Source organism: Pseudochaenichthys georgianus, chromosome 16 (genome assembly GCF_902827115.2).
Source record: "Pseudochaenichthys georgianus chromosome 16, fPseGeo1.2, whole genome shotgun sequence".
NCBI classification, from domain to species: Eukaryota; Metazoa; Chordata; class Actinopteri; order Perciformes; family Channichthyidae; genus Pseudochaenichthys; species Pseudochaenichthys georgianus.
Genome location: NC_047518.2, coordinates 26,598,601 through 26,609,313, shown reverse-complemented (window position 1 = coordinate 26,609,313; position 10,713 = coordinate 26,598,601). Strand labels below are relative to the sequence as shown.

General features: G+C 41.4%; 1 protein-coding gene across 2 annotated transcripts in view; it reads right to left on the bottom strand.

Moving 5' to 3' along the window:
* Nucleotides 1-3,493: 3,493 nt before the first annotated feature.
* nbeal2 (neurobeachin-like 2) overlaps nucleotides 3,494-10,713 on the bottom strand; it is a 35,758-nt gene continuing 28,538 nt past the window's right edge. For both annotated transcript variants that reach the window (XM_034101930.2, XM_034101931.2), the window contains exons 34-55: nucleotides 10,573-10,697; nucleotides 10,370-10,487; nucleotides 10,090-10,247; nucleotides 9,881-10,014; nucleotides 9,687-9,794; nucleotides 9,503-9,598; nucleotides 9,241-9,365; nucleotides 8,958-9,098; nucleotides 8,738-8,868; nucleotides 8,534-8,643; nucleotides 8,295-8,412; nucleotides 8,043-8,140; nucleotides 7,830-7,943; nucleotides 7,649-7,735; nucleotides 7,438-7,547; nucleotides 6,756-6,928; nucleotides 6,571-6,665; nucleotides 6,355-6,471; nucleotides 5,376-5,537; nucleotides 5,138-5,286; nucleotides 4,907-5,042; nucleotides 3,494-4,698 (exon numbers count right to left, since the gene is read on the bottom strand). In XM_034101930.2, coding sequence (XP_033957821.2) covers nucleotides 4,600-4,698; nucleotides 4,907-5,042; nucleotides 5,138-5,286; nucleotides 5,376-5,537; nucleotides 6,355-6,471; nucleotides 6,571-6,665; nucleotides 6,756-6,928; nucleotides 7,438-7,547; nucleotides 7,649-7,735; nucleotides 7,830-7,943; nucleotides 8,043-8,140; nucleotides 8,295-8,412; nucleotides 8,534-8,643; nucleotides 8,738-8,868; nucleotides 8,958-9,098; nucleotides 9,241-9,365; nucleotides 9,503-9,598; nucleotides 9,687-9,794; nucleotides 9,881-10,014; nucleotides 10,090-10,247; nucleotides 10,370-10,487; nucleotides 10,573-10,697 — 2,704 coding nt within the window. In that variant the 3' untranslated portion in view covers nucleotides 3,494-4,599. The remainder of the gene's footprint in view (nucleotides 4,699-4,906; nucleotides 5,043-5,137; nucleotides 5,287-5,375; nucleotides 5,538-6,354; nucleotides 6,472-6,570; nucleotides 6,666-6,755; nucleotides 6,929-7,437; nucleotides 7,548-7,648; nucleotides 7,736-7,829; nucleotides 7,944-8,042; nucleotides 8,141-8,294; nucleotides 8,413-8,533; nucleotides 8,644-8,737; nucleotides 8,869-8,957; nucleotides 9,099-9,240; nucleotides 9,366-9,502; nucleotides 9,599-9,686; nucleotides 9,795-9,880; nucleotides 10,015-10,089; nucleotides 10,248-10,369; nucleotides 10,488-10,572; nucleotides 10,698-10,713) is intronic.

Genomic DNA, 10,713 nt, shown 5'->3' with positions numbered 1-10,713 from the left:
GTGTGAGGCCCAACGTTCACTATTAAAATAATGAGTGGATGGGACATTGTGGAAAAAAGAAAAAAAAGGTGAATTAACATACACAAAGTATTAGTCGTGGGATTTGACTAGGTATTACATTACATTGCATTTAGCTGACGCTTTTATCCAAAGCGACTTACAATAAGTACATTCGACCAGGTATGTTTACTTAAGTACTGTGTACATGTTAAAATGAAGGTACTTGTGCTTTATTAGAGTATTTATATTTGATGCCATTATTTGTATTTGTTATGGTGTACATTACACTTTATTTCATTGTTGTGCAGTAAACTACCTAAGTACATTCCAAAAATACAATAACACATTAATGCATCTGTTATAATAACTCTAATATATTATATCAATTACAAAGTAGCCATTTTACAGCATTGTTTGCTTAGGCTTAATTTATCTTTACCTATACACATATATATATATATATATAAATATTTAGCATAAGTCTACTTATAATGGAGTACCTTTTCACTGTGGTAGTTTTCTTTTGAAGGATCTGAATATGTCCTTCCTCTTGGGAAAGCATATAAAAGAACCTTTAAATTGATATATCATTGATTTGAAAGTCATTCTGCTTCTTTTCACATTAACATACTTCATTTCGTCTCTATTTATTCATTCTATTAAATGTTTGGAAGAAACCACAAATTCAGAAGTATTTATATTTTAATTATATCAATATGTTGAGTCTTAGTAACACAATGTGTTAACACAGCTTTTTATAAAAATGGGTTACACTCTCCATTATGTACGTAGGTAATATAGGTTCATCTTATCATCTTAACTTATCTTAATTAAAAAACCCTGTATGTAGATACTTGGATACAATGAAATGGAGCTCTGTTCATGGCACTATTTTACAACCCTACAGAGATACTTACACAGAGCTGTGATCAGTTGTTATCAGAAACAAAAGAGAGCATGTGAATCAAACAAGCTGGTCTTAAGAAGAAGCACATGTTTGATCTCAGCAACTCAAAAGATTAGAAAACCAAGGCAGGGTAAATTACACACCTTGTAAATTCAGTGAATGCATAGCAGGGGGGCCTGGAGACTTCAGAGGAAAACAAATGGAGAGATCTCTCTGACACAATGCTACTTGCACTTCAAAGCCTGCTGAGGGATCAGAGGAGACAGAGAAGATGTTTCTGCTCCGATCAAACTTCAGAATTTAAATCAGTTTCTCTCATTCATGCACAGACACAGAAGAAAACTCTTCCCTAGCGCAGTTTGTGCTCCCTTAAAAGCAAGTAAGTGACATCCAATCTTAACAAGAGATGTTTGTTAAGTAATGAGACATCAACGTTTTTTTTCTTAAGAAAACATACTTTCTGTTTCAATTTGTTGATTAATTATGTAATGTATCAATTGAATAATCTATTAGTTTTCTCCAAATAACTGCAAAAATGTATATCTTGCCAAATTGTTGTTTGGGTTTATTATTATTTTGACATGTTGCCAAGGAAAACCAACTTGTTTCAATATTTATTTTAGATTAAAGTATCATTTTTCTTTATATGTCTTGTTTCAAGATAATGTGTAGAAAAATATCTGGCAACATGTTGTAGTAAACTTATCCCACGTTATATTCAATCTAAAAAAGGTTGAGGAAAAAAAGCATGTAAGACGGAGATGGTTTCCTGTGCATAATAATCATCAAATGAACAGGTAACATACACTATAGTTTAGTAGGAATCATGCAAATAAACACTCCCCCTCAATCTTTATCCTTTACTTTTTAGACTCTTCATCTGAGGGCCAGGTCCCTTGTGTTCCTACATAAGTGGAATGATAAGGCAGCTATATAAAAGCTGTAGCCCACAGGCAGAGGATAAATGGACCAGAGGGGGAGAAGGACAGGGGAGAGGAGGGAGGGGGAGGTCTGAGGTTGTTGACAGAGGCCTGTTTGAGGGTTGTTGCGGTTGTTGGCAGGAACAACTTGAACAACACTGAAATTGCAGCGTTTCAAGACAACCATCCCCTCAGCCTGCCCTCCGGTCTGGAGGTCAGAGGGAGATAAACTGTCAATAACCGAGAGCAAGGTGGCAACTCCTCCCACCATTGTCAGAGGAGCAACATCAGAGCAACTCGACCCTCTTCCACTCCTACTCCACTTCCCTTATGTGGTTTGTATTCGAATGGGGGTCTACAGGTCGGTTTTTATCACCCTCCTCACCCCTCTGAATTGTACCCCCAGAGGTGTTTATGGGGAGGCCGACAGGATGTTCGGCCCACAGGACATCAAAGTCTCCTCTTCAAGTAAATGTGCCATTGCTTGCTGTTGTGACCTTTTCAACTCAAACAGGGTTAACATCGCAGACGCATGCGAGGCTGGGATTACAGTCGACGAGCTGGATGATCAGCCTCGTGGCAGTGGATCAGTTTCCTTCCTGCTGTGGTTCACACACAAGAGACAGAGATCATTTCTCAGTCATGGCCGATTATCCTCAGGGTATGGGCAGGGGTTCAGAAGAAAGAGGGTTCCTATATAAGCGTGAATTCACAATCATTGCTCATATAGGGACAATTTATAGAAAGCTTAAGACTCTGAAAACGACTTTAGATAATAAAGAGAGAGAAAACAGACAATCACAAGCCCCACTCTCATGCTCAAGTTACAAGGAGCACAGACTACTTCACTTTTCTTTTTTTAAATAAAGTGTATTTTCAACATCATCCAAGAGAAAAAAACAAAAGCTAAAAGATAATCAACATTTAAGGCAGTGCTGCACTCAAAGCTGTTTGAATGATCAGAACAACAGATAATACCAAAACCATCATAAAGATCCATCTTCAACTCACTTTTTGTAAAGACCCAATGATAAAAAGGAAGCCTCCATTTTGGTCTGATTAAACTTAAGGCTCCATCTACTGCATAATTAAGTGAAACATTACATTACATCATTGATAGCAAAAACAGAGCAGCATTACATGAATTAATTTCAGTAAACACATAGCAACCTAGAGTATCAGATGTGTGCTTGAACCGCTGCCAAACAGTCCTTTATGTTCACAGACAAGATGAGAAACTCGATTTCATCTTACAGTTGTGTGATTTTAATTAATTGTTATTTTAGACAGCCTGAATTCACTGATTTTGTTTATTTCCACGGGTAGAAAAAAGATAATTTGTAAAGAGAAAGAAAACACTTTAAATATAGTTCTCTGAGCAACACTTGTAAAGACAAGGTCATTTGTATGTGAGGACAATGTTATGGGTATTGCCTTACACCCAAATAGTTCCCTTTGTCCCGCTCCGTCATGAAACTGCATAACAACTAGTTTGTTCCAACCACAGTAAAAGCAGCTGGCAGGAAGTGAATTCCTCGGAAACTCACTCACAGACTTTCAGGCTAACGTGTTTCAGACTTTCAGGCTAACGTGTTTCAGAGTCATCATGTCTTCAGATGTTTTCAGCGCTTCATAAAACAGTACAACACCAGCACAGGCAAGTATGTGCATCCGACCAAGAGTTTACTGAGTTCATTAACAACATCTTACACACATCTGACTCACAGCAGACATGTACGGTGTGTTTGAATCAGGACAGCAGGGCAACATTCAGACATATAGTGATCTTACATTATATGATCAGAATTCAGTGTTTATACATGGCTCAAGACACAAGCTAAAAAAGGCACTTTTCAGATGGAGTAAAAACAGAGACATAGTCATATGCTAAACAGAGAAGTAACACAACTAGTACAGCCACATTTGTTAAGATCTAATCCATTGTGTGTGTAAGGCAACAGGAGGCAATCCTCTCGAGTTTCATTGCATCTAAGCTCCACAGGCATGACAAAAAGGTGAATTTATATCACATACTTGACCATTAAAGCAGTTATTGCTTTAATTGTAACAGTTTTACTTCGCTTAGAGCCTAAAGTAATCCAGGATTATACACCGTGGTTTTGCGGGGATCTTCTGCTGCTGCAAGGATCTGCAAATCTTGATGTTGATATATATAGTGATCCGTCACCCATGTGTCTTTCTTCTTCAAAGTCCATCCCCCTGTGGTATTTACTAGTATTGCAATGTGGAAATCTCGAGCAACGTTTACAGCAGTTTTTAAGTTTCCAGGAGTTTTAAGAAGGTGCCGTTGCCAAAACAGCCGCTTTGGGACATTCAACTGCAGACATCACAGCTGTTCCTCTGACAAAAACGGAGCCAAGAACCCTGTTGAGTTCACAGTGTTACTTCTCTCCATGTCCGATGGCTGCACGTGAGTCAGCATGAGTCGCGTCCCTGAATTATGACTCGCTGTTTAAATGCAGTTCACAACCTCCAACACCAAGCTCTTCTTCTTCAACAAAAACAAAGGCCACTCTTTGGAATGATGCAGATTAAAAACAGTAAAACACATGTAAAGAAATATACAATAAAATATAAAATCCATTAAGAATAAAAAAAAGTGCACAGTGTATAGTTGCTCTCTCAGAGAGATCAGAGGCTGAGGAGGATTGTCTCCCAGCTTGTAAAGGGAACAAAGCCTTGTTGAGTCTGGTGAGCATGTTGGTATCAGCAGCCTTCAGTGTCCTCAGAGTTCTTCCGCCATTGCTCACCTCATTTGCCAGCATTCCCAGTGGGATTATACTCACCTGCCGACACCTGAGAGATGCGACGTGTGGAGCCCCAGATGCGGGGGAATTGCCCTGAGCGAACCTGAGAACAGGAGAGTAAATATGTTAATCTTTACTTGAGGGCTAAAACAGAGATGTTAGACCAAAGACGCTCAATTATCATCTGAAAAACCTGGTTTTTAACAAGCACTTAGCATATGATTACCCCCCCCCCCCTCCTCACACAGTCACAAACACACACCGCCACCCCAGTCCCACATCTAACAATCACTTGATGTCTTGCTTCTCACCTCCTCTGGCTTCCCTGCCCCCACAACAATTAACTTCCCGTCCTCCAGTCCCACAAGGATGTGGCTGCACTCTTTGGTGACAGACACACTTCTCACAGGAACTTTCAAGGCCAGCGGTCTAACCGACGCGTCCAGACTGTCAAACAGAGTTAGAATGAAGACTTAAAAACATAAAGTTATTATACAAGCTGTAAATTGGCAGCATTATAATTACTTAAAACGTTGCTCTACCTGCATAAATCTCGTATGTGCAGGTTGCCTTTCACGGTTCCCACGATGATGTGTTCAGACACAAGGTGGAGGGCAGTCACCTGCTCCTCCATGGTGAAGGAGGACAGCAGGCAGCCGTTTACTGTGTAAACATGAATGGAGTACTTGCCCTGAAGGAATAAGCAGGTTTTAAGTGAGGTAATAAACAGTTGGAGAAACTTGTTTGAGTGTGTATTTGCTCTGTACGATATTAAAGTACCTTTCTATGAGAGCGCTCCTCCAGCGAGGTCTGCACCACGATGTGGCCCTCCATGCCCACCTGGAGCTCAGAGATGTGTGCGGGGACCCAGCTTTCTCCAGGGGGCCGCAGAGTCCGCAGGAACTGGCCTCGCCGGACAGTGTGCACTATCACAGTCCCATCCTGATACACAGTGAACAGCAATGATTTAGATTTAGTTTAGATGCAAAGCAAACTCCACTGTGCATTGTTTTGGTTTCAGAAATGCAAACCAAAGCCACATGGACTTAGTTTATTGGAGCCCTGGCAATGTCCTGCTGCAACAGAGAGAATCTTAATAGAATAATTAAAAGCCCTTCAAATTACTATTAGGCATAACAGACTTGCATGTACATATATCTTCTCTAATCTAACCAGTTTAACCAGTAAGGAACATAGGAAGAAGAAAAGACAGCATCTGCCAAAGCTGTGGTTTGATTAATTTAGTTTGAACAACCGGTGGCTATAAGATGGCAACATCTGTGTCTTCATAACGTTTTGGGGTTTATGTCTTGTAGCTGGTGCAGATTACATTCTCACTTCTAATGAGCCACATCAAAGTTTGCTTAGAGGACATCCAAGTAGTATTTCTAAGCACATTATGTTTGTTTATGTTGAAAAGCATTTCCAACACCTGTAAATACCTACAGAACTCAAGCTGTACAAGATAAAACATTTAAAAGTCATTGCATAGAAATTGATATTTTCAAATCTATATCTATCAAAATGTGCAAAAGTTAAGTCCATTGGTTGATCAACAGAAAATGTTGCAACTATTATAACAATCAAAAAATACTTTCCTTTCATTGTAGTAAATTAATATTTGTACCAAAATGATCCCCTGATTGATGAGTCATGATACAAATCATGCGTTGACAATAGGATTTATTTCCTCTTTTTTTTTAAATGCCTTATTTTTTTATTAAGCTTATAAATGTTCATATAGTGTGATATCACTGACCCTCGACCCTGACACAGCCATGTCCAGTTCAGTGCTGATGGCCACACAGGTGACCTCCTGGTCGTGGCCACAGAGGACCTGCACGGGTCGAGGAGACAGACCGCTGGAGAAGCCCCCCTGAGGGACAGACAAAAGGAGGATTCATATGTGGAGCCACAACTTTGACTGTAGAACAAAATGATGCACAGGCATGTGAGATGATTTGTAAATGTTTACCTGCTGCAGAACCTGCCACACTATACAGGATGTGTCCCGTGAACCAGAAATGAGGTAGATGCCACAGAGATCCAGAGCCAAGCAAGTAACAACGTCTTTGAGGACCACATAAAAATACCAATAAATATTTAGCATATTTGGAAACAAAGCATAATATAAATTAAAATACTAGTATATGAGCTCACCAATGTGCCGGCAAATCCTGCCCACCAGCTTGCCCTTCCCCAGCTGGGTGACACGGAGACTGCAGTCCCAGTGTCCTCCACTGAAGAGCAGGCGGCCGTCGTTGGACACCACCAGCACCTGAGCGCTGATCTCCACCCCCGGAGAGAAAGGTCCGCTTAAGAATCGCTGCGTCCTGCACCACAAAGCAGGGATGAAAGAAAAAAGGAAGCGAGAGTGAGCTGAACGTGGAGGAGTTTTATAACGGGCGCATTAAACTGTCATAAAATCTGCAAATTACAACCTGCATGAAACAGAGCGTTGAAATGGTTCTTACACTGATTTATTTCGCCTTTATGTGATCTATGTTCAAGGTCAGTGAAGCATAAGACCCATTAAAGGACATTTCCATGAATTAAAACAGGCTTTGAAGCTCCACAAAGAGTCAGACAGATGTGATGCTTCAATCCAGCTGTCAGGAACGTTTTATGCATCTTTTAATGTTGTGAGGTAAAGGGAATTTCAACAACTCGGTTGAGGATTTCCGGGAAAAAAAATGACATCAAAAACACTTTTTTCTAAGTACGGAGAAGCTTGTTTCAGAGTTAGCTAATGTGATTCCTCAGAGTTTGGTAAACAGATATGTAACGCACAACCACAAAAACATAGGCTTCACATGGGCGTGTGTTTTCTGAGGGCGCTCACTTGGGATTAGTCATGGTGGGGTCCTTGGTGAAGGTGAAGTAGTTGGCGATGTTTTTGTCATAAGGCAGCCAGCTGTGTGTCCCTATTAACCCGTTCGAACTTACAGTCACCTGTAGAGAAAAAGAACCATAATACTAAATGCTGAAACTGTTTCAAATGAATGTATTTATATGCCTGTGTTCAGTTTTACATGTGGGGGACTGATCCTTACCAGCATATCTGAGCCTTGGATGATAAAGGAGCGATTCTGGCTCTTTGGTACCACTGCCTGGACCAGAGGAAAGCCATCGCTTACCACCTGAGGCACACATAGGCACACATTTTATTAAATACACGGAAAAACAATATAGTTTGTTTATTTAGAGGAATACTGTTTAAGAGACAAAACTCACTTCCACAAATGGTCGGAGTTTGTTGAGCTGCTCAAAGATATTCAGGGGTATAGTGTCCAGGCGGACCTGCCGCCTGGTTGCGTTCTCAGCTGACATACGAGGAGGATGAGGCTCCTGGGGGGAGATGGTAATGTCATATAAAACTGTTTTGAAACAGGAACATAAAAGCCATTTGTTGATAATCAAGGCTGTGAATGAATGGGGGAGTTGTACCTTCAGGAGCTGACAGGGAGTCTGTCCAAAGTTGCTGATGATGCCTTCAAGGGCCTTGCGCTCCGTCTCGTTGGCAATTGCATCCAGATCTACAGCGCCTGCAGGAGAGCCAAACAAGAAACAAGTGAGGCTCACAGATAAACAATTTCATGCATTAAGACTGATGGGTGCTATGGGAAATCAGTCGAAATAAATTATTGTAAAAAGCCTAGAAGGTTCCATTGATCTCTATAACAAAAGAGTATGTCTTACCCTCATAAGTGCAGTAGTAGAAGACATTGAGGGCGTTTACTGCCTCTTCGCCCCTCTGCTTGAAACCAAAGATGAGGTCGATCCACTCATGGAGGTGACTGGACACGTGCTCACATTCCTACAGTTTAGGATTCAGAATATTGTCATCTTGAATAGTTGTCTTAATATAGTGTGTTAATAAACAAATGTGCCATTGACAGCTAGGTTAAATACTCTGTACAGTGTTTATGTGGACTCACCAGGGCTTTCCTGTGCTGCTTGATGAAGTCTTCTCTGGAAGAGGCCCAGCGAGGCAGCAGAACGTCGGCCACAGCATCCTGAGATATCTGCAACTGTCCCAGATCGAAGCCTACAACAATGAAGATGCATTAGGTTCTGACATTAAACAAATATCTGCATCAACATCTCAGAGCAAAACAAAGCTGATTCATTTGCATCCTCACCATTCTGGTTCTGCAGGAATTCTGGGAAGTAGAAAAACTCCGGGATGAGCTCTTTGACGTCAGCTGGACTCTCCATGCGAGCCTGCCAGGCTGCTGGCACCGAGTGGAACTGTCGGTCTGCACAGTCAAACCTAAACAACAACAGAAGTTACAAACATGAAGCTGCAAAAAAAACAAACAGATTTCCCTTGAAGTATAATGTACAAGCCAGCGTCCACACCTGCCGCTCTGCAGCTGGATATGCAGAGTTGTGAACGGCTCCATGCGGATCATGTAGTGCATGACTCCTGCTGCATTAGAGTAGTGTGTGCCATAGTGGAATTTGTCGATGGTGCCTGTTGGGTCCTCAAAGCTCTCATACCTAGTAACAAACAGTATGCAAATTGATTTAGGAAAAGAAGACTGATTATTTTGCATTTTTAGCTCCTTATGTTGCATCCACGGTTAGCTACTAGCTAACCCTTTTAATCCAACATAAATCCCATTACTATATAACCACTTACTTTTCTCTCACATTCTGCGCATGCCGAGAGTTGACCACACCAACGGGCTTGGACAAATCTCTGAAAACTGACGGATCATCCAGATCCAGAATGGGAGAGGTGTAGTCACACAAGATCCAGGGGAACTGAAGAGAAAGGAAAAACACCCAAATGCAACATGATGCCTCCTCACACTGTAAGTGCCTAGTGCATTCTAAGATTAGGATAAAATATACATATACGTAGATATATGCAGTGCACAGTGGAGATGCAGTGTACTCACCACAGGATACTGCGACAGGTCGTTGTAAGTCCGTCCAGAAATGGTATTCAGTTGCATCAGGTACTCGAAATTGGAGATTTCTCTGCACACCCATTTCTGTTCAAAACACCAACATAAGTCCATCATAATAGGCAAAAATGAGATGAGAATAACACCCCATAAAGAGAACTCAATTAAAAATTACCTGTGTAAGCCCAGATGCCTTCAGTAGCTCTTGGGGGGAGCGAGAGCCGAAGTAAAACAGGTTGGGAGGCCGCAGACCCAGAATCCTGGAGTACACTTTGTTTCGTACCTGTAAAAGCAGATAGAAATAATGTAATAACATTCATTTAATTATGATATCAGCGCAGAAGGAGTTACATTGAAACTGAGCATCACCTTCTTCCTGAAGTTGATGAAGTAGTGAGACTGGTCGATGAAGAAGAGCTCCAGCGCAGATCGTCGCAGGTTGTAGCGCCTCAGATGGACTTCTCTCAGCTGAGACAGAGGTCTCTTAAAATCAAACCCGATTCCTAATTGAAGCAGATATTATTAAGGGTACAGTAAATACAGTTTGGTGTGTTGCCCGTGACCACACCTTTTCTTACCTTCTTCTGTCTCTTCTTTCTCACTGCTGCCATCATAGAAGTACAGATGGTGCGTGGTTACTTCCAGACGACCCGGAACAACCGCCACGATGGTGATAAGCTCACAGTCTTCAGACAGAACCAGTTTTTCTTTCTGGCTCTCGTCTTCCCCCTCCACCCTGACAGCAAAGAAACATTTTAAATCATAACATGTTTAATGACATTTCAACTATTTAAAAACAATCCTTCTGTGAATTGCCCCAGACACCGGCACAAAAATATATGGGAATGAAAGACTCACTTGTTATCCAAGAAGACAACGTCCTCGTCTCCTAACTGATCGTCCTCCATGTCACTAACTTTTGCTTCCTTTGCAACATTCAAGGGGAGCAGGTCAGAGCTACGAGGGCTGTCCGCTCCTGGAGACCACAAAAAAAACGTCTTTAGTGCATTTTGCCTACATGACAAAAAGCAGCTTGCATATGTTTAACCTCAGTGACATACCCATGTTGTCCCTCAGGGCGCTGGCCTCACTGTGAGGATCATAGTTGAAGTTGGGCACAAGCTTGAGACGCATCTTTGAATAAGTCTCTGCGTTGGACAATTTCAATTTCACCGCTGGTTGAACTCTGGCAAAAAAAGGCA